Genomic DNA, 23,581 nt, shown 5'->3' on the forward strand with positions numbered 1-23,581 from the left:
GGCCAAATGTGCTTCCGCCTCCCCTAAATCTCTTTAATTATATCCCATTCCCCAGGACTCAAGCTGAACCTGATGGTGTCCAGCCTCGGTGTCCTGTTTAACCCTAAGCTAACCTTCAATCACTACATCCTGTCCATTACCAAGAGCGAGATCAGGAAGCCAGGCAGGAGAGCGCCAGAGAAATCCAAGCTGTAGTGTTGACGGATTTCATTGATGGTGGGTGAGTCGGGATGCAGACGGCCGATGTTATTAAGGTGTAATCCTTGGCTCAGTGGGTAGCACACTCACCTGAGTCAGAAAGTTGTGGGTTCAAGTCCCCACGCCAGAGACTTGAGCACAAAATCCAGGGGCTGACACTCCCAGTGCACTACTGAGGGAGCGCCGCATCGGCGGAGGGACCGTCTTTCGGGGTGAGACGTTAAAACTGAGGCCCCATCTGCCTCTCGGGTGGTCGTAAAAGATCCCACGACCACTATCTGAAGAAGTGCAGGGGAGTTCTCCCCTGGGGCCAATATTTATCCCCCAACCAACATCACTAAAACAGATTATCTAGTCATTGGATAGTTTGTGGGAGCTTGCTGTGCGCAAATTGACTGCTGCGTTTCCCACATTACGACAGTGACTGTACGCCAAAAAGTACTTCATTGGTTGTAAAGCCCTTGGGGATGTCCTGAGAACACGATAGGTGTTACAGAAATGAACATTCTTTGCAGAAGGCTTACTGTTTAGTCTCACACATGAAGAATGGCTACTTGGATGATGCACCGAACCCCAGCAAGACGTAGCAGGTTTGGTGGGTTTGGGTGGGGGGGTAGGGAGAGAAGTCTTGGCAAACTATTTGACCATGGGAGTCGTCACAACCAAGCTACGAGATGAAGGGCAACTCATACCTGAGGGGAGGGGAGGGATGGGAAATTACACACCTACCAACACCTACAGCAAACTGGAGTTCATTCAACCCCCCAAAAGGGGATTTCTGTTCAACCAGGAATCGGTTATAATTAAACATAGTACACAGCTCAGAAATAAACATGTCATGAAGCTCCCACGTAACTCTCATTCCTTGAGCAGGTACTAATAGCTTCGCAGCGTTTAACCCTCCCTGTTCTGGATTCTTCTCACAATTTAAGTAAGATTAGAATCCTCGGCCCTGCAACCACACTGTGGAAAAATAACACTGAACACTTAACGGCCGGTGCAGCAGACCTCCAAAAACGTCATCTCAAAAAGGCAGAGAACATCCGCTACCCTCTGCTCAGGCTATCCTTTGTGGCACCACAGGGCTGGTTAATGCAGCACCAAGCTGTGAGCTGTGGTCAATGGGATGGCTCAGGCAGGGGTCCACTGGGTTCTACCACTGACCCAGCACACAATGTAGTGAGTGAGGATCGAATGGAACAGACATGACCTGACAGGGAGCCAGCTGGCAAACTCCCAATTAAACAGGGCCTCCCCTTCAGTGGTGCTCGGGCGTTCCAGTCACGTTATGGGGAAGTGCCCCCCCCAATTTAAATCATTCTTTGGCTTTATCTGCAGAGTGTGGGTACAAGCTCCCAGTCCTACAGGCTGGACAGCCACACTTTGGCACGGTGATCATCTCGGGAGTGTTGGAGGCCATTGGCCTCTGCCCCTGATAATACAGGGAGAGAGCGGCCGTAGTCACGTCGTCGGCTCCCCGCGTAGCAGACACATAACACGGGATCGATCGATGCACTACATCAAGGCCGGGAATTACCGAGGAGCTGCTGCCGCTCTGCCGACATAGCTTCAATGGAAGTGTTCGGCGGAAATCCTGTTTACTTGCTGTAAACAGGAGTCTCTGCCGCGCATCCGGTGATGTAACGGCGGCGGTGCTGAGGAGGTTTCCAGCCCAAGTATCAGTCGCAAAAACACAGAATGGATCAACAACTTGCATTTATATAGCGTCTTTTAATATACAAGATGTTCCAAGCTGCTTTACAAAGGAATAGGGAGAACAGCATGCTGCACTACATCGCGTGTAAGACACATGGGATGGACCAATACACGACAGACACCTGCCCAAAGGCCTGACAGAGGTTTCAGGCGTGGAAAGAAAATGGTGGACAAAGAAAAATAAATGAAAGGGGAGATGTAACCATAAAGAAACAGGAGGTAGAACAGAGTCACACTCGAAATACAACAAAATGACTTGTTCAGACTGTTAGACCCCGCCACATTTTAGTGGCAGTGCGTCGTCAATCACAATAAGGGTTAAACATTTCCCATGTGTTTCTCCAGTTAGCACAGCTTGGAGCAGCCCGGGTTAGATAAACTCATCAGCTCAGGGGCTTCTCCCTGCAGCCTCTTGTCGCTCAGTCTCTGAAGGGATTGGCCATACTTGGGGTCCGTCGCTCAGGCTGAATCTCAGTTAAACAGGAGGCGCTCTTTCGAAGGCAAGTGGTTTCATCTTGGAATTCTTGCAGCAACAAAGATCAGATTCAATCTGGCCAGAGAGGATGAAGGGGAAAATGAAGGAGATGAAGACGGTGGTCACCTGGTCTCCCAAGTATTGGCGGGTGTTCAGAATTTGATGTTTCCTTAAAAATGAACGTCTAAGCAGGCGTAGAACTCGGTGGCTGTCCGTAATCTTCACACAGGTACTCAGTTTCAATCTGTAACCAGACTCCTGAGAAGCAAAGTGGAGATGGGGTGATGCAGATAGAAGTCAGCATATGTCTACAGATATGAACAGTCCAGTATTGTCTGCAGCGCTCTGTTTTGTGTTACATTCTCCTGACCCCTTTAAGTAGGTAACCCTGGGCAGCTACTCCAAGACGACTGATGATTTTGTTGGGAAAAGTTAAAAATTGTTGGGAAAATAGGCACCGGCCGTTCCCCGCTCCAGTACATCACCCAAGTGGTCGTACTTTATGTGGGAGCCCAGACCATGAGTGTCGGCGGGGTATTTGAGATCACAGCCGAGCCCCGTCCTGCCCTCACGCACTTCCCGCCGTGAGTTACATGATCCTAGCTGGCTTTTCCTCTCCCTAGCCCCGGGACACTGAGGCCGGCCGTAGTGCCCCTACCCCTACTGTGGCTGAGATCAGCTAACTCAGCACCGATCGGGGAATTAAACTCGGGACTTTCTGGTCTCTGTGACGTTACCCGCTAGCCCACTGGGGGCAGCTCTGCTCGGTTTGGCGGGGCAGGGAGACAGATTGCAGAACCTCCCCATAGGAGGTGAAACAGGTTGGGTAGAAACAGTGATCGTATGGACGGAGGGAGTGACCTTATGTAACACCGGCACCAGCCACACCTGTCCTGTCCAGTCCAGGTCCATCTAGAACGTGGCTATATGGTTGTAAATAATCACAGCGCATCATTCACTCAGAGAATAAACCAATAACACCTCAGTGTGTTTGTACGTGTCTATGTGTGGATCACAATGCTGAGATTGTCTATTTGCGTCTTGTGGTGGGGAAGCTGTTACCTGAATTTGTGTTAGAGGCAGCTGAATTCGTGTTGGCTTGACTCTGGTTCAGCCCAGGTTGTGAACTACTGGCGTATTGCACTGGAAAGAAATAATCAACACAGCTCTGATTACATGTTTGACTCTCCCTCACCCCCGTCACAAATCAACGTGAAACTTTGTCTGTCTCACTCGTCAAAGTGTTTACCTGGAATCAGTATCTTAATGGGAGATAAATCAGAGTAATGCCATGAAATTACTTAAAGACCACTGAACTCTTGGGTTGATTGCACCTATCTTCACAGGTTAGAAGGTTCACTCGGTTAATCCCGGGGATGAGGGGGCGGACATATGAGGAGAGGTTGAGTAGATTGGGACTCTACTCATTGGAGATCAGAAGAATGAGAGGCAATCTTATTGAAACATATAAGATTGTGAAGGGGCTTGATCGGGTGGATGCGGTAAGGATGTTCCCAGGGATGGGTGAAACTAGAACTAGGGGGCATAATCTTAGAATAAGGGGCTGCTCTTTCAAAACTGAGATGAGGAGAAACTTCTTCACTCAGAGGGTAGTAGGTCTGTGGAATTTGCTGCCCCAGGAAGCTGTGGAAGCTACATCATTAGATAAATTTAAAACAGAAATAGACAGTTTCCTAGAAGTAAAGGGAATTAGGGGTTACGGGGAGCGGGCAGGAAATTGGACATGAATTTAGATTTGAGGTTAGGATCAGATCAGCCATGATCTTATTGAATGGCGGAGCAGGCTCGAGGGGCAGATTGGCCTACTCCTGCTCCTATTTCTTATGTTCTACCTATTTTATCTATTTATTTGGCCACACACACACACACACAAGCTTTGAGACAAGTCCGTCACGCTTCAGGTGTCACACATGCACATTTCTGAGTCACATGTCAGGAAAAGAGAGACAGCTAGCCAGTCATTTCCAATCCATAGCAAGACTTCTCAGCAGAAAATTCCTTCTAAGCAATTTAAGGAGTCACAGTTTTAAAAAAAAATATTGAAAAAAGGAATCTGCTGGACCTCTGAATGATCTGCCTGAGAATGGTTAGCCTCTTGGTGACCCAGGAAGGCACAGCAAATTCGCAGATATGCTGATTGTGGTGTTTGGAAGGGACTTTCTGAGAAGTTTGCAAAGGACAGTGTTTTCTGGACTGATGCATGGATATTCCTACCTTTCCATCTGATGATTCCTCCAGATACAGCAATGATGATACCGGCCAACCCGGATATTATCCCAACCACATGTGCAGGAGATAGTAAGTTTTGACTCTTGGGAGCTGGGGGAAAACGTAGAATTGGAGTAGAAAGATTTTATAGTACAGGGCACTTTGGTTGCTCTTTATTTTCTCCCCTCGACCCTGGGCCTCCTGAGATTACAGACCAATGCAGCCAAGAGGACGGACAGACAATCTGCTCTCAGACAACTATCGATGCTACTGGCATCTTGTTTCTAGAGGGTGCAAGAAACCAACCCAGTGATGCATTTGCTCCAACTTTCCCTGTACATTGCACCTTTGCCCCAGGGACTTGGCTAAGCTCACCGGTGAGGGGAGTCGCACGCATGGGCCAACACCCCAGCATTCTCATGTGCTATGCACGGTCAGTGTGCCGCCACTTGTTAACCAGCGGCTGGGGTGCAGATGTTATGGTTACACTTCAATTACCGACCTGTGTTAGCAATCCAGGCCAACTTGGGACTGGTATTTTAACAAGATTCCCCTAGCCTTCCCACTTCCTCTCCTGAAGGCATTGGGGTCCATGTTCCATGGGCCCTCTGGTACCATCTTCATGAGGCCATTCTTCAAGTCTGAGCCTTGTGCGGCAAGGTATTGAGCTGCGGATGGGGCATCACACAGCTCAAAGTTGTCTCACCCACATCCATGTAGAGGGGTCACTGAACAGTGATCACTTTCTCTGCCCCCTTCCCCCCCTCGTAGCCCAGGGGAACTGAGGCCGATTGAAGACCCTCTTGTTAGGCAGAAAGACAGCTTCCTGAAACAGAGCGAGTCCCCTGTGAATCAAAATCTGCACCTGTACTCCTGCCCTGAGAGGGATGGCATGCCAATGGACCAACAATTATGCTTTAGTCACAGTATAATGCACCAGAAACCAAATGGAATGCCCACCACATCCTCCCGTCTACTCCAAATGTGGTAAATACCAAAGTCGAACCATTACGTTCAGGCTAAAACTAATTGTGAGATTTATTTACAAGTCATATAATTATACTGAGCAGTAAGTCAGTGCACGAAACTAAGAGGCTAATTTTCCAAAATTGGCACGTACTCTCTTGCACACTCCTACCAGCTGAGATCATCCAACTCAACACAGGCGGGGGATGGATCTTGAGACTTTCCGAGTCGGTATTACACAGGCTCAGGAACGCACCAGGTGATGTGCATTTATACCCTGAGCTACAGGGGCTTTAAATTGTGCTTTTTAATGATATTGGGAGGAGTTGTTTTTAAAATGACAGTTCATCAAGAAAACTATGTTAGATGATGATAGAAGTGCTCCAAATGATGAAATAGCTTGAGAGGGTAAACATTATTTCCACTGGTGGGTGAATCAATGGGGGCATGAACCCAGGATCAGTACTAGAAGCATAAAAGAGGAGGGTGGAAGGATTTTTTTTTAAAGTCAAAGGAGTATGAGAATATGGAATATATCAACCACACGGGGCTACTGAAGGTGAGTCAGCTGCATATCATTAAAGAGTGAATTAGATTAGCACTGAAGAAAAATATTAAAGGGGATGGGAAAAGAGCAGAGAAATAAGGTTAGAGTAGCAGGCTCAGACAGAGGAGACAGCACCAGCATAGGGCTGAATGGTTCCCAACTATGATTTTGTGTCCCAGGAAGGATCATTGTCCATACCTTCAAGTATAAGGGAGCATGAGTAGATCAGCGATTTGAAATCAGAAGGATCGGAAACCTGCAGTCCTCATGTTCAGCCCCAGTACTGGTGGGTGGGACGGGGCGATCTCTCTAAGCATGTCGGGAAATCATGGGTGCTGCCCTCAGTTTTCTGTCCATTACACCCCGCGCCCCTCCCCTTGTGTCGGCATACTGCACCAACTTTATTTATATTAGAGATGGTTTGGGTCACGGGGGTCTGTCCATACTTGAATTAAAGAGGGAAACAGTCTTGCCCTACCGGACAGTTTCAGATGCTGCGCCTTACCCCAAACTGCAGTTAGTTTGTCAGGGGCACTTCTGTGCTCCACCTGACAGGTGTAGGTGTCACCCCTCCTGGGATCAACGTTGACCTGCAGTGTGACCTGGAACGACCCATCCTTGTTTGGCAAAATCCTGCTCCTTAACACCTCCTGTTGAACGGCCTCACCATTCCGCAGCCAGGTAGTGTTGATGCCTCGCGGGTAAAATCCACTGACTCTGCAGTTCAGATAGGAATTTTTCTCACCCTTCAGGTGGTGTACAGTTATCGTGATGGAGGGCTTGGCTGCAGAAGAGAGACGGACAATTGGTTTAAATCTAGTCAGCAAAGCAGCAGGGGAGGAAACTCCCAAAGGCCACAAGATTCAAATCAAACCATGTTGTTTGTTACAGTTTCCTCCCCCCGACCCTCTCCTGAAGAGACGGATTCCTGATTGGCAAAAGTTCCAGTGACTTCAGCAGCTTTCTAGTACATCACCCCATCCTGCCCGTGTGGGGGATAGACTTTGGAAGGCTTCATTGCCATGGGGTTGTGTGACAGCCAGACCTGATCCTGTGTACACACACACACACAGTGTCGTGAGGGCCTGGACTACGAGAAGGTGGAATTATGGCTCCTTCAACCCCTCGGGAAGGAAAAACCCAGCAGGTCCTGTGAAAAAAGGCAGAAAGCAAAGTGGTGCAGTCGCCGACTTGTTCCACAGTTACCAGTTCAATTCATATTCACTCTGTTCTCAATACCTAACCAAAGCTCTGCTGCCCCGTATCCTGACTCGCACCAAGTCCTGTTCACCCATCACCCCCTGTGCTCGCTGACCTACGTCGGCTCCCGGTCCAGCAACGCCTCGATTTTAAAATTCTCATCCTCGGGTTCAAATCCCTCCCTGGCCTCGCCCCCCCTCCCTATCTCTGTAACCTCCTCCAGCCCCTACAACCCTCCCAGATCTCTGCGCTCCTACAATTCTGGCCTCTTGCGCATCCCCCGATTTCCATCGCTCCACCATTGGTGGCCATGCCTTCAGCTGCCTCGGCCCTAAGCTCTGGAATTCCCTCCCTAAACTTCTCCGCCTCTCTCTCCTCCTTTAAGATGCTCCTTAAAACCTACCGTTTTCACCAAGCTTTTGGTCACCTGTCCTAATATCTCCTTATGTGGCTCGGTGTCAAATTTTGTTTGATTACGTTCCTGTGAAGCTCCTCGGGACGTTTTACTACGTTAAAGGCACTGGATAAATGCGAATTGTTTTTGTTTTGTCAGGAAGGAGTTGAAGACTTGGTCATAGGTGTTAATTGTATCCATGTGATTTATCTCAATTAGTGTTAATCGTATTCAGGTGGTGCGTATCAACTGGGGGAATCACGTATCCATTTATAAGAGAGCTGATCTAGGGTGTGGAGTGTGTATTGTGGAGCTCTGTGAATAAAGGCTTGGAAGCAACTGAAGACCAGGATTCCATCCTTCACCACCGGGCTATCCAGTTAATGACAAGAGGGAGCATGACGATGAATTTGCCGATGACATAAAAGTAGGGGAGGGGTTGGCAAACGGTGAGGTGGAGGGTGAAAGACGTCAGGAGCACAGAGACAGGTTTAGAAATTGTGAGCGATGGGCTGAATGGTGGCACCTGATGCTGTAAACCATGATTCTAAGCTCCAGTTATCCACTGTTCACAACACTTTCCACCTATAGTCACGGGCTACTGATCAGAAGTGGGAGCCCGGGGTCTACTGGGACCAGTTTATGGAGCTTTAACCAGCCCCCTGCCGACCCCACCAGCTGTTATCAGCTAACTCAGCACTGCTGTGAGGATCTGATCTGGGACCTTACTGAGAAGTCTGACTTGGTACCGCATCGCAGAGCCCGTGGGGCCGTCGGTGGGAATCATTTTAAGTTCTTCAGGACCTGGCGATAAGTCTAAGAGCACGATACATACCAGAAGGACAGGCTTGTGTTCGCCAGTCAAGTTGAGGCAGCTTACCAGTCAGAGTCCGAGTGACCCGTAAAATAATATCTGCGCCCAAAGGGCCGAAATAACTGTAGCGGTCCAGATTTTTGATTGTCCGCGAGCTGTTGTTCAGTTCGTCGACGTACAGTTCCAATAGCGGGCTGGTGGCCACGAGTTTCTTGGTGATGAAATTAAAGTGAGCGAGCTCTTTTCCATTGTAGGCAAACCGCAGGTTCATTACTGGGGGCTGAGAACCGTCGATGGAGAAAATCTGCTGGACCGTGTGTAACGCTGGAAAGCACAGGGTGGGAGAAAAAACCCACAGAGGCATTAGAGCGACATAGCCCACTCTGAGTTTAGAAGAAATCTAACTATACCACAGTGATCTCAACCCTTTTCTCTGTATATTTCTCCTCTCCTTGCTGGGCTACGGTCCCACAGATGCCTCAGGCGCCCTCCGCTACAGGTATATTTTAAATACAATTAAGATTATCAGGGAACAAAGGCAACTTCATACCACCGACAACAACCAGCGATCACAAAGGATACGTGACACTTACAGAAAGGGGTACAAGGTCCAGAACCGAGCCACAATAGAGCAGGGGAGGCCCCAGTTTCAACCCCCGGGTCCGCCACAGCTGGAATGGGAGGGGGGGGCTTCAATCGGCCTCAGTACCCCTAGGTTAAGAGGGGGGGGGTGGAGAGAGGAGGGGGAAATAAGCCAGAGGGTCTTCCTGCTGACCACTTGCCAGTGGCTCCTGCTTGGATGGTGCGTCGATTGATGGCTGTTGACCCTTAGGACTGGGGGGGGGGGGGCAGGGGGCAGGCTCAGTTGCGATGCCCACCTTGGTTGAATATCCCCGTCGACTCTCACTGGATGCACGCTCCAAGAACGCGCCCATGGACGAGGTGCCGGAGAACGGCCGTGGAACCAAACCTCTGTAAACAAGAGAGAACCAAATGGACCTCAAATTATAAACTCCTACCCCCCCCCCATGTTAAATTATATGGGAGGGGGAAGTGGGAGGGGCTTTGAATGGAGCCCCGCCCCCTCCCAGGGACCACAGTCTGGTCCCCTTTACCCCAATGGAGACCCCCTCTCTCCCTGTGCCCCCTCTCCTCCACCATCATCACTACTTACCCAGAGTGGGCGAGGAGAGGAGGCAGAGGCCGAGAATCCAGAGGAGGCCCCAAGGGCAAAAGGATCGGCTCATGCTTTTGGGGGCGGGCGGGGGGGAACAAACACCACCCCACCCCCACACCGCTCGAACCGGGAGACCGTCCGCAGGCGATGACTCGACAGGGAGGTCCGAGAACCTCCGGGAACCTTCTGGGACCACCGAGAACCTTCTAGAACCTCCGGAAACCTTCAAGAACCTCCGGAAACCTTCTGGGACCTTCGAGAACCTCCGGAAACCTTCGAGAATCTCCGGAAACCTTCGAGAACTTCCTGGAACCTTGGAGAGCCTTCGGGAACCTTCTGGGAATCTCGGAGAACCCGCGGGAACCTGCTGGAATCTCGGAGGACCTGCGGGAACCTTCTGGAACCTCCGAGGACCTTCTAGAGCCTCCGGAAACCTTCGAGAACCTCCGGAAACCTTCTGGAACCTCGGAGAGCCTTCAAGAACCTTCTGGGAATCTCGGAGAACCCACGGGAACCTTCTGGAACCTCCGAGGACCTTCTAGAGCCTCCGGAAGCCCTCGAGAACCCCCGGGAGCCCTCGGGAACCTGCTGGAACCTCGGAGAACCTTCGGGAACCTGCTGGAACCTCGGAGAAAACCTTCTGGAACCACGGAGAACCTTCGGGAACCTCCTGGGACCGCGGAGAAAACCCTCCGGGACCTCGGGGAACCGTCCAGAACCCTCGTGGAGAACCTTCTGGAACCTCGTGGAACGCGCGGGCCGTCCGCCTCCCTCCCGCCCGCCTTTCACTTCACCCGAACCTCTTGAGGCGCGTTGTTGGCGGGAATGGTTTCCCCGGCACGACCTAAACAAAAAAAGGGAAGAAGAAATGCCCGCCCGCCGGCCGGTCCGGTGATTTTTAGACTTTAAATCCGAAGCCGCCTGAGGCGACGGATTGCGGCTCGTCCAGTCGGGCGGCTGCCACCCGCCACGGTCTATCCTCCGCCTCCCCGCCCTTAGTTTCAGTTCCGTCTTTGCTCCTCTGGACGGTCCCCGGCGGGTGGGTGGTTTTATTTTTTTCTTTTAAAAATCGATATGGAGGGGATGGACCAAGGCAGCCTCTCGCTTGTCTCCGCGCTGCTCCTCTTCGCCTGCCCTGCTGCCAGAGGGAGCTCAGCCTCGGGTAAGCCACGACGGCAAAGTTTGCTTTTCTCTCAAAAGGCGGCATCAGTTTTGCATTTCGACCAAAAAAAAAGCAACTACTGGATGGGATAAACATAGTGAGAGAGGGGAGTATTAAGGGGTTTGGCATCTCCCCTTAATGATGCCCCTGCCCCGATAAAATGCACCCCGGGCTGTTAAAAGAAGCAAGGGAGGAAACAGCGCAGGCTCTGACCATCATTTTCCAATCCTCCCTGGATACAGGAGTGGAGCCGGAGGATTTGGGGGGGGCCGCTAACGTTGTATCGTTGTTTAAAAAGGGAGCGAGGGATAGACAGGGCCAGTCGGTCTAACCTCGGTGGCAGGCAAATTATTGGAATCAATTCTGAGGGACGGCATGAACCGTCATTTCGAAAGGCACGGGTTAGTCAAGGCCAGCCAGCACGGATTTGTTAAGGGAAGGTCGTGTCTGACTAACTTGATGGAATTTTTTCGAGGAGGGTCGATGAGGGGGGTGCGTTTGATGTAGTCTACATGGATTTTAGCAAGGCTCTTGACAAGGTCCCACTGGTCAGAAAAGTACAAGCCCATGGGATCCAAGGGAGAGTGGCGAGTTGGATCCAAAATTGGCTCAGCGGCAGGAAGCAAAGGGTGTTTTTTGCGACCGGAAGGCTGTTTCCAGTGGGGTTCCTCAGTACGAGGTCCCTTTGCTTTTTGTGGTATATATTAATGATTTGGCCCTGAATGTGGGGGGAGCTTGATTAAGAAGTTTGCAGGTGATACAAAAATTGGCGGTGGGGCTGATAGTGAGGAGGGAAGCTGTAGACTGCAGGAAGATATCAATGGACTGGTCAGGTGGGCAGAAAAGTGGCAAATGGATTTCAATCCGGAGAAGTGTGGGTTAATACATTTGGGGAGGGCAAACAAGCCAAGGGAGTACACAATAAATGGGAGGATAGTGAGAGGTGTAGAGGAAGTGAGGGACCTTGGAGTGCATGTCCATAGATCCCTAAAGGTAGCAGGACAGGTAGATAAGGTGGTTAAGAAGGCATACGGGATACTTCCCTTTATTAGACTCTATGACTTCCCTTTATTAGCTGAGGCAAAGACTATAAGAGCAGGGAGGTTATGCTAGAACTGTATAAAACATTGGTTAGGCGACAGCTTGAGTGCTGCGTACAGTTCTGTTCACCACATTACAGGAAGGATGTGATTGCACTAGAAAGGGTACAGAGGAGATTTACGAGAATGTTGCCAGGACTGGAGAATTGTAGCTATGAGGGAAGATTGGATAATCTGGGGTTGTTTTCTTTGGAACAAAGGAGGCTGAGGGGAGATTTAATTGAGGTGTATAAAATTATGAGGGGCCTCGATAGAATGGTTAGGAAGGACCTATTTCCCTTAGCAGAGAGGTCAATAACCAGGGGGCACAGATTTAAAGTAATTGGTAGAAGGATTAGAGGGGAGCTGAGGAGAATGTTTTTCACCCAGAGGGTGGTGGGGGTCTGGAACTCACTGCCTGAAAGGGTGGTAGAGGCAGAAACCCTCAACTCATTTAAAAAATACCTGGGGATGTGCACCTGAAGTGCCGTATCCTACAGGGCTACAGACCAAGTGCTGGAAAGTGGGATTAGGCTAGGTGGCTCATTATCGGCCGGCACGGACACGATGGGCCGATTGGCCTCCTTCTGTGCCTTAAATTTTCTATGATTCTAACAACAGCTTGCATTTCTATTAAAAGCAACAAAAAAAATACTGCGGATGCTGAAAATCTGAAATGAAAGCAGAAAATGCTGGTCAGGCAACATGTGGGGAGAGAAACAAGAGTTAACGTCTCAGGTCGATGACCCTTCGCCAGAACTGGAAGAAGTTAAAGATTTAACAGTTTTTAAGCAAGTACAGAATCAGGGAAAGGGGAGGAAAGAACAAAAGGAAAGGTTTGTGATAGAGTGGAGGGCAGGAGTGACTAGATGAGAAATGCAGAATACCTGCAGATGCTGGAAATCTGAAATGAAAACAGAAAATGCAGGAGAAGCTCAGCAAGCGAGGCAGCGTCCGCGAAGAAAGAAACAGGGTTGACGTTAATGCAGCTGCGACCTGAAACGTTAACCCTGTTTCTTTTTCCACTGTTGCTGCCTGGCTCGCTGAGCTTTTCCAGCATTTTCTGTGATTGAATGACAAAAGGGATGATGGTGCAAGGCAAGGAGGGTGGTAACGGGACAAGTAAAGAAACAAAAGATGGGTCTAGAGGAGCTGTAAATGGCAACAGCAGATCCATTACCAGCACTTGCTGTCCGTAAAAATGGGAGCAGTGGTTACAATCGGAAGTTATTGAACTCAATGTTGAATCCGGAAGGTCGAAAGATGAGGTGCTGTTCCTCGAGCTTATGTTGAGCTTCATTGGAACAGTGTAAGAGGCCGAGGATAGAGAGGCCAGAATGGGAGTGGGACGGGGAATTAAAATGGCAAGCGACAGGAAGCTCAGAATCACACTTGCGGACATGGCGGAGGTGTTCAGCTAAGCGATTACCCAGTCTATGTTTGCTCTTCCCCAATGTCGAGGAGACCGCACCGTGAGCAGCGAATAAATTGAAAGAAGTACAAGTAAATCGCAGAGATCTGGGAGGGTTGTAGGGCTGGAGGAGGTTACAGTGGTAGGGAGGGGGGGCGAGGCCATGGCGGGGATTGGAACACGAGGATGGAGAATTTTAAAATCGAGGCGTTCCCGGACCAGGAGCCAATGTAGGTCAGCGAGCACAGAGGGGTGATGGGTGAACGGGACTTGGTGCGAGTTAGGATATAGGACAGCAGAGTTTTGGATGAGCTGAAGTTTATGGAGGGTGGAAGATGGGAGGTCAACCGGGAAAGCATTGGAATAGTCAAGTCTAGAGGTAACAAGAGGCATGGATGAGGGTTTCAGCAGCAGATGAGCTGAGGTAGGGGCAGAAGTGGACGATGCTACGGAGATGAAAGTAGGGGATCTCGGTGATGGAGCAGATACGGGGTCGGAAGCTCATCTCAGGGTCAAATAGTAAGGAGAACAATGTGAAACATTTTACAAAAAGAGACATAGAAGCATTGGAGAAAGTGCAAAAAAGATTTACAAGGATGATACCAGAACTGAGAGTTTCTAACTATCAGGAAGGATTGAACAGACTGGGGGTCTTTTCTCCAGAAAAGAGAAGGCTGAGGGGTGACCTGATAGAGGTCTTTAAAATTATGAAGGGAGTTCGATAGGGTAGACATAGAGAAGATGTTTTCACTTGTGGGGGAGACCAAAATCTAGGGGCCATAAGTACAAGATAGTCACTAATAAATCCAATCAGGAATTCAGGAGAAACTTCTTTACCCAGAGAGTGGTGAGAATGTGGAACTTGCTACCACAGGGAGTGGTTGAGGTGAATAACAGAAGGATTTAAGGGGAAGCTAAAAAAGTACATGAGGGAGAAAGGAATAGAAGGATATGTTGATAGATTGAGATGAAGTAGGGAGGGAGGAGGCTCGTTTGGAGTATAAACATAGACTAGATGGACCGAATGGCCTGTTTCTGTGTTGTAAAATTCTATGTATGCAGAGCGACCGGGGGTGATGGATCTCATTGATCTCTACCTGAGGTGGGATTAGAAAAAGAAAGGACTTTCATTTATATACAGCGCCTTTTCACAACCTCAGGATGTCCCACAGCACCTTACAGCCAATGATGTACTTTTTTTTTCGAGGTGTAGTCACTGTTGTAACGTAGGATTGCACACAGCAAGATCCCACAAACAGCAATGTGATAAATGACCAGAGCATTTGTTTTTATAAGTGATGTTGTGTTGAGGGATAAATATTGGCCCCAGGACACTGGGGAGAACTCCTCTGCTTTTCTTCGAAATAGTGGCCATGGGTTCTTTCACATCCTCCTGAGAGGGCAGACGGCTTAACGTCTCATCCCGAAAGGCGGCACCTCCGACAGTGCAACTCTCCCTCAGTATTGCACTGGGAGTGTCAGCCTGGATTATGGGGCTCCAGTCTCTGAAGTGGGACACGAATTTCAGGTTCAAAGATGAGAGTGCTATCCACTGATCCACAGCTGACACCTTAGAGGGTATTGTTGGGGTGGGGGGGAGTATTTGGACCAGGGAGTACTTTTATATAGGAATTGCTAGATGAGAAAAGACCGAAAACGCCTTCTACCATCCTGGTAATCGCATGGTACAACGATAATGGAGTTGTTGACTAATCAATAAATACCTGTATCTACATTTATATTACAAATCTTAAATCTAACTTCCTGTTAAATTTCTATCTCCACACTTATAATGGGAGCTGCCCATACTGTAATTACACCCTCCCGCCACTGGAGGTGCTGCTGCAATCAGTGTGACATGTTTACATAGGCAGTTTCAATTATAAATGGAAAAATGAGGACTGAATGTAGGACTCTAACATGGAGCCTGCTGACACTTGCTGCTTGTGCGAGATATGAGGGTTTCCTGGGTAGACCTTTCAGAGGTATCAACCCTCCAAAGACTTTCAGGTGGCTAAGATGGAAATTCGGGGTGGAATGAAATGAGGATAATCATTAGAAATGACTACATTTTAAAAATAATTTAAATAAATCATCCTGCAGTCTTCTGAATGCAATTGCTAGGTTAGTTATATTTGTGCTGTGGCCTCTCTAAGAACTGGGGTTGAGATCATTCCAGGTTGGACCCATACATCCAGCAGGATTTGAATCCAGGGATGAAAGAACGGTGTCTTAACTGGTAGCACAGGGAATTCTCTGGGTCTCTTGATTAACATTTATCCCTCAATCAGTGCCACCAACAACAAATGAACTGCCATTATCTTACTGCTGTTCGTGGGACCTTGTATGCAAATTGGCTGCCATGTTTGCCTACATAACAACAGTGACTACATTTCAAAGGTAACTTATTGGCTGTGGAGCATTTTGGGATGCGCAAGATGCTATATAAATGCAAGTATTTTAACCCACTATAACCTAAAGGTTGTATATCAGCTCCAAGAAATAACAGTGCGATAATTGAATCCGAAGACATTTCTTTCCCCTTGTTTGTATCCCGTTCAGAAGAAGGGAAGTTGCTGTTTACCATCTTCTCGACAGATGATCCCAGCCTACCGGAGCTGGTTGCCGAGCTCAGGGCTGAAGACAGAACTGTTGTTTACTTTGACAGCACGTTGCCAACTGCCCAGATCCTAGTGAGTGGCTTGGAGGAGTATCAACAGTTTTTTGATGAGATTCTGCGGAAAAATAGGGACCGCACCATAGCGTCACAACGGAGGCTGATGGACGAAGTGGCAGCTCTGACCAACAACTCACCTTACCCAAATGGTGAGTCTGGGAAGCAGTGACTGGCTGGACCCGATCATTGTCTTCAATGAGGTTGTACGGGCATTCATGCAGTACCACAGAGATAGGCAGTTTTCTGTCGTGTCAGTGCCAGTCTTGTGCCACCACCTGCATCTGTCCCAAGTGGCAGGATATACCCCTGAAAGTATACAGAACCCATAGCAAATTCATGGCAGGACATTCTGTGGGCCTCTGCCACATGAAGCTTCCTCGCTGCCATCCACTTCACTTACTCCTTCAATTAGGGGTTTGAGTTAAGAGAGTGATGCACAAGGAGCTAGCACTGTGGGATGTCACATTGACCACATTCACTGTGTGCACTGTTACACAAATAGAGCACGTCCCTTCAACGTTGCAGTCAGTTCCTCTGTTTAGAAAGGAACACACCAGCATTAGGAACAGAAACTCGATTTCAATTCAGCATCTAGACTGACATCCAGTGCAGTACTGATGGAGTGCTGCATTGGCAGAAGTGTGATCCTTCTGCTGAGGCCCCATCTTCCTCTTCAAGTGAATGTTAAAGATCACTTTAGCACTGTTGGAAGAAGAGCAGGGAGTTCTGATAAACATTCCCCCCCTCCCCCGCTCAACCAACAACACCAAATAACAGATTACCTGCTCTTGGTGGGATGTTGCCAGCTGCCATGTTTGCCTGCATAACAACAGTGATTACACTTCAAAAGTAATTTGTTGTATCGTGCGACTACCAGGATGGTAGAAGGTGAACTAGATGGACTTTGGTGTATTTTCGTCTAGCTGTTCCTACGTTCCTATGACTTGTGTGATCGGAGACATGTGTGGTGCAGTACCCCAAACATGGGTCAGCACCTTCAGGAGAGCAGGGGGAAAATGTAAAGAAATCAATAAACATTAATTGTCCGTTTATTATGAAATATTTAATTCGGTCTTTTCAGAAATTGCCGAGCTCTTCCTGTATTCAGAGAAAGCGGTTGCCTTCGGTGAGACAAACATTCTGACCTGTTTCGTCAGTGGTTTTTTCCCTCCGGCAATTACTGTAACACTGCAGAAGAATGAGGAACCTCTTTTCAGTGAAGTTAACTCCTCGAGGCTCTTGTTTGGTGAAGACTGGCATTTTCAAGTGCTCCTATACACAGAAATCCAGCCAGCGGCTGGTGACATATATTCCTGTAAAGTGGTTCACACCATCAGCAAAGAGCAAAGAATAATCTACTGGGGTAAGAGAAATGAAATTATTATAGGGTATATTTCACATTGCTCCATGTGCAGCCAGTGTACCTTGGAAATCAACAGATAGAAAATTGTCGTGATTTTGCAATATGCACTGGGTGCATGCAGGACCATCGCAAAAATATTACATTAAAATCCTTGCGTTTGTCACAGTTGGCCAATTGTGCATTGAAATGATTGGTTAACAGTGCCATTGACGCTGGTAACGCTTGCTATCACTTCCTCCAACGGTGGAACTGAAGACTCTTAAAAAAAAATGACCAGAATGCCTGCAATTCTTACTTGCTGTAGAGTTGGTGCTGGAATAACACCAACTTGCATTTATATAGCGCCTATAACGTAAAACGTCCCAAGGCGCTTCACAGGAGCGTTATTAAACAAAATTTGACACCGAGCTACATAAGGAGATATTAGGACAGGTGACCAAAAGCTTGGTCAAAGAGGCAGGTTTTAAGGAACATCTTAAAGGAGGAGAGAGAGAGGTTTAGGGAGGGAATTCCAGAGCTTAGGGCCTAGGCAGCTGAAGCACGGTCGCCAATGGTGGAGCGATGAAGATCGGGGATGCGCAAGAGGCCAGAATTGGAGGAGTGCAGAGATCTGGGAGGGTCCTAGGGGCTGGAGGAGGTTACAGAGATAGGGAGGGGTGAGGCCATGGAGGGATTTGAACATGAGGATGAGAATTTTAAAATTGAAGCATTGCTGGACCGGGAGCCAAAGTAGGTCAGCGAACGCTGGGAGAACCTCCCTCAGCATGTTACAGGAAGCCAAAAGATATACCATTTCCTCCAACTAACCTCGAGCCAGGGCACGGATGTGCTTGATGGGATAGTGTAGAGGGAGCTGTACTCTGCATGTAATCTGTATTAACCCAGATGGTGTTACAATTGACCTCTGCACTTCTGGGCTAGTGAGAGGTTAAACCAGCCAGGTTTCCTGTTTCCAATCACTATCCAGTGACTCCTGCTGGAATATTGGCTGATAACAGAATTGGGCTACATCTGATCAAATCTGCTGTTGATATTGTCTGGTCTTGCACGTGACGAATGGCCACATGGATGAGGGCTGATTGTAGGAATACTTGGGACACCCGGAGCCTTTGCAACCCATACCCCAGTACCATCAGGAGAGAAGGGGGAAACTGGCCACGGTAGAAATGGAACAAAGCACAATAGGAGTTTGAGTAAGGACCTGACCTCACTGTTCGAACTGATTTCTGATTCATACAGTCCCGAATAAGCTTGTGGTTTGTTTACAGAACCAGAAGTGCCGGATAGCTCGGAAGGAAACGCTGAGCAGGATTCAAGTCAACTTGCTATTTTAGTCTGTGGGCTGATTGTAGGAATACTTGGGACAGCAGCTGGACTCTGCTTATGTTGCTGGGCGAAACGGGTCAACCGGGTCACTCAGATTATCCAAATGAATTCCCGCAGGAGGTCATCAGATTCAGCATGAAAAACGAATTCACTGACTCTAACTTTGTGCAATATTTGCTGGCGGTCTGTGACTGTTGCTCTCTCTCAGGCTATTGGACACAAATCTGTGTGCCATTGCTTTCTTTCCTGTCCCATTGCATTGATTTCAAGATCATCTTCCTCACTTTGAGATTTCTTGCCCCGTCTATCAGAGCCATACAGCCCCACATGTGCCCTCTGACTCCTGTTTACTCTTTGTTCCTGCCTCATCTGTTCCGCCGTTGGCAGTTACACTTTTGGCCCCTGCTCTCCTGATCTCTCAATCTCCCTACCTCGCTCGGCCGTGCCGCCTCCCTCCCTGCTTTTCAGAAGCCTTCTTAAAACCCTTCGCTTTGATACCCCCAACCCTCTCCATTTTCCCTAATTTTGCTTCTTGCAAAGTGCTGTGTGATGTTTTTCTGTACGTGAGTGCCATTAAAATGGTTGTAAATTAAATAATGTGAAACAAAAAGCGAAATACTGCAGATGTTGGAAATCTAAAGCAAAAGACAGGCAATGATGGAAATACTCAGCAGGTCAGGCAGCATCTGTGAAGAGCGGAAGGTAGAGTTCATCGACCTGAAATGTTAACCCTACATTCCTCGCTCCACAGATGCTGCCTGACCTTCTGGGGGAGTTTTTAATTAAATCATGTACTTGATCCTATCTCGGCTGGGTCTATAGCTTGAGAGATGTTGAAAATGGGTTGTACATCATTTGCAGGGTTAATTTTTTTTAAAAGTTAAAAACTTGATGTATCTTCACTCTTCAATAGTGACAGAAAATCTGTTAAATAGCAGCAAATGCGAGGAGCTGCCAGAACGCCAACAAAGGTACTGGCACAGGCACGATGGGCGAATGGCCTCCTTTTGTGCTGTATCATTCTTTAAGGGTAGTGGATTACAATTTAACTAAACATTTAACCCTTGGTAGCACTGGTTACCAGCAACCATTATTCACTAATGATAAATCTGTCTCTGAAGTTGAGACACTGAATTGTCCCTGGACCAGCACTTTCTGCTGCAATTCATACCAAATCTGTCTCCTTCAAAGTTCAGCCAATGCATCTCAACTCCGTGGGATCCAAGTGCCTTTTATAACCAAACTTTCCTGCTTCTACCAATGGTAAACCTGAATTTCATTCCATCCTGTGCAAGTCTTTAAAGAAAGGAAGACTTGCATTTATTTAGCACTTAGCAGGTCTGTCACAAGCATCCCAAAGAACTTCACGTACTTTGCAGTGCAATGGCTATTATTTAGGCAAGCATGGCAGCCATTTTGCCTACAGTAAGATCCCATAAGTGGCAATAAGATGACCAGTTAATTTATTTTTTGGTGGTGGTGTTAGTTGAGGGATGTTGGCCAGGACACCTGGAGAATTGCCTGGTTGTCCAATAGTGCCACAGGATCTTTAACATCCACCTGAACAACCAGGCCTGGCCTTCGTTTAACATCTCATCCGAAAGGTGGTGCCTCTGATAATGCAGCATCCTCTCAGTATGGTGGTTATCTTACCTTATAGCATTCATTTTCCAAGGACGAGCTGTGATCCTGGAAGTGGAGGTTTGCTTTTACACTACATCACGTTAAGTTCAGAAAAGTGTTGCTGTAATTGTGAAATATACATGTGATCATTCTGTTGTTTACCTCTGAACGTGTAGTTAAATAAAGCAATTAGGGCATTGAATTGTGTCTTGCTCAGCTCTTGATATCTCTGAGATTGTGAAGAATTAACTGATGCATTTATATTGTGCGGTATCACATCCTCAGGAAGTCCCAGAGCACTTCACATCCAGTGGATTACTCTAATCCCAGAGCACTTCACATCCAGTAGATTACTCTAATCCCAGAGCACTTCACATCCATTGGATTACTCTAATCCCAGAGCACTTCACATCCAATGGATTACTCTAATCCCAGAGCTCCTCACATCCAATGGATTACTCTAATCCCAGAGCACTTCACATCCAATGGATTACTCTAATCCCAGAGCACTTCACATCCAATGGATTACTCTAATCCCAGAGCACTTCACATCCAGTGGATTACTCTAATCCCAGAGCACTTCACATCCAATGGATTACTCTAATCCCAGAGCACTTAACATCCAATGGATTACTCTAATCCCAGAGCACTTCACATCCAATGGATTACTCTAATCCCAGAGCACTTCACATCCAGTGGATTACTCTAATCCCAGAGCACTTCACATCCAATGGATTACTCTAATCCCAGAGCACTTCACATCCAGTGGATTACTCTAATCCCAGAGCACTTCACATCCAATGGATTACTCTAATCCCAGAGCACTTCACATCCAATGGATTACTCTAATCCCAGAGCTCCTCACATCCAATGGATTACTCTAATCCCAGAGCTCCTCACGTCCAATGGATTACTCTAATCCCAGAGCACTTCACGTCCAATGGATTTCTTTAATCCCAGAGCACTTCACGTCCAATGGATTACTCTAATCCCAGAGCTCCTCACATCCAATGGATTACTCTAATCCCAGAGCTCCTCACATCCAATGGATTACTCTAATCCCAGAGCACTTCACATCCAATGGATTACTCTAATCCCAGAGCACTTCACATCCAATGGATTACTCTAATCCCAGAGCTCCTCACATCCAATGGATTACTCTAATCCCAGAGCACTTCACATCCAATGGATTACTCTAATCCCAGAGCACTTCACATCCAATGGATTACTCTAATCCCAGAGCACTTCACATCCAATGGATTACTCTAATCCCAGAGCACTTCACATCCAGTGGATTACTCTAATCCCAGAGCACTTCACATCCAGTGGATTACTCTAATCCCAGAGCACTTCACATCCAGTGGATTACTTTAATCCCAGAGCACTTCACATCCAGTGGATTACTCTAATCCCAGAGCACTTCACATCCAATGGATTACTCTAATCCCAGAGCACTTCACATCCAATGGATTACTCTAATCCCAGAGCACTTCACATCCAGTGGATTACTCTAATCCCAGAGCACTTCACATCCAGTGGATTACTTTAATCCCAGAGCACTTCACATCCAGTGGATTACTCTAATCCCAGAGCACTTCACATCCAATGGATTACTCTAATCCCAGAGCACTTCACATCCAATGGATTACTCTAATCCCAGAGCTCCTCACATCCAATGGATTACTCTAATCCCAGAGCTCCTCACGTCCAATGGATTACTCTAATCCCAGAGCACTTCACGTCCAATGGATTACTCTAATCCCAGAGCTCCTCACGTCCAATGGATTACTCTAATCCCAGAGCACTTCACGTCCAATGGATTACTCTAATCCCAGAGCTCCTCACGTCAAATGGATTACTCTAATCCCAGAGCACTTCACATCCAATGGATTACTCTAATCCCAGAGCACTTCACATCCAATGGATTACTCTAATCCCAGAGCTCCTCACATCCAATGGATTACTCTAATCCCAGAGCTCCTCACATCCAATGGATTACTCTAATCCCAGAGCACTTCACATCCAATGGATTACTCTAATCCCAGAGCACTTCACATCCAATGGATTACTCTAATCCCAGAGCACTTCACATCCAATGGATTACTCTAATCCCAGAGCACTTCACATCCAATGGATTACTCTAATCCCAGAGCTCCTCACATCCAATGGATTACTCTAATCCCAGAGCTCCTCACATCCAATGGATTACTCTAATCCCAGAGCTCCTCACATCCAATGGATTACTCTAATCCCAGAGCACTTCACATCCAATGGATTTCTTTAATCCCAGAGCACTTCACATCCAATGGATTACTCTAATCCCAGAGCTCCTCACATCCAATGGATTACTCTAATCCCAGAGCTCCTCACATCCAATGGATTACTCTAATCCCAGAGCACTTCACATCCAATGGATTTCTTTAATCCCAGAGCACTTCACATCCAATGGATTTCTTTAATCCCAGAGCACTTCACATCCAATGGATTACTCTAATCCCAGAGCACTTCACATCCAATGGATTACTCTAATCCCAGAGCACTTCACATCCAATGGATTACTCTAATCCCAGAGCACTTCACATCCAGTGGATTACTCTAATCCCAGAGCACTTCACATCCAATGGATTACTCTAATCCCAGAGCACTTCACATCCAATGGATTACTCTAATCCCAGAGCTCCTCACATCCAATGGATTACTCTAATCCCAGAGCACTTCACATTCAATGGATTACTCTAATCCCAGAGCACTTCACATCCAATGGATTACTCTAATCCCAGAGCACTTCACATCCAATGGATTACTCTAATCCCAGAGCACTTCACATCCAATGGATTACTCTAATCCCAGAGCACTTCACATCCAGTGGATTACTCTAATCCCAGAGCACTTCACATCCAATGGATTATTCTAATCCCAGAGCTCCTCACATCCAGTGGATTACTCTAATCCCAGAGCACTTCACATCCAATGGATTACTCTAATCCCAGAGCACTTCACATCCAGTGGATTACTCTAATCCCAGAACACTTCACATCCAATGGATTACTCTAATCCCAGAGCTCCTCACATCCAGTGGATTACTCTAATCCCAGAGCTCCTCACATCCAATTAATTACTTTAAAGTGCAGTGACTTGTGGTAATCTGGTAAATGTGGCAGCCATTTTGTGCACAGTGAAGTGATGAAAGACCAGTTAATCTGTGTTTGGTGTAGCTGGTTGAG

General features: G+C 47.6%; 2 protein-coding genes across 3 annotated transcripts; one reads left to right on the forward strand and one right to left on the reverse strand.

Moving 5' to 3' along the window:
* Window positions 1–1,914: 1,914 nt before the first annotated feature.
* Window positions 1,915–10,844, reverse strand: LOC137306796 (HLA class II histocompatibility antigen, DQ beta 2 chain-like). 2 transcript variants are annotated; one of them, XM_067976179.1, is made up of 6 exons: window positions 9,714–10,840; window positions 8,606–8,863; window positions 6,637–6,915; window positions 4,625–4,729; window positions 3,452–3,532; window positions 1,915–2,647 (listed from the first exon to the last, which is right to left on the reverse strand). In XM_067976179.1, the coding sequence occupies exons 1-6, from the start codon at window positions 9,784–9,786 to the stop codon at window positions 2,574–2,576; spliced, it is 870 nt and encodes a 289-aa protein (XP_067832280.1). In that variant the 5' UTR covers window positions 9,787–10,840; the 3' UTR covers window positions 1,915–2,573. The 2 variants fall into 2 exon arrangements, with proteins under 2 accessions (XP_067832280.1, XP_067832281.1); XM_067976180.1 differs by lacking the exon at window positions 3,452–3,532 and having other exon boundaries at window positions 9,714–10,844.
* LOC137306797 (rano class II histocompatibility antigen, B alpha chain-like) lies at window positions 10,455–20,559 on the forward strand. The gene is made up of 4 exons (XM_067976181.1): window positions 10,455–10,878; window positions 15,931–16,194; window positions 17,127–17,408; window positions 18,677–20,559. The coding sequence occupies exons 1-4, from the start codon at window positions 10,791–10,793 to the stop codon at window positions 18,871–18,873; spliced, it is 831 nt and encodes a 276-aa protein (XP_067832282.1). The 5' UTR covers window positions 10,455–10,790; the 3' UTR covers window positions 18,874–20,559.
* The last annotated feature ends 3,022 nt before the right edge of the window (window positions 20,560–23,581 follow it).

Source organism: Heptranchias perlo, chromosome 45 (genome assembly GCF_035084215.1).
Source record: "Heptranchias perlo isolate sHepPer1 chromosome 45, sHepPer1.hap1, whole genome shotgun sequence".
Classification (NCBI taxonomy): domain Eukaryota; kingdom Metazoa; phylum Chordata; class Chondrichthyes; order Hexanchiformes; family Hexanchidae; genus Heptranchias; species Heptranchias perlo.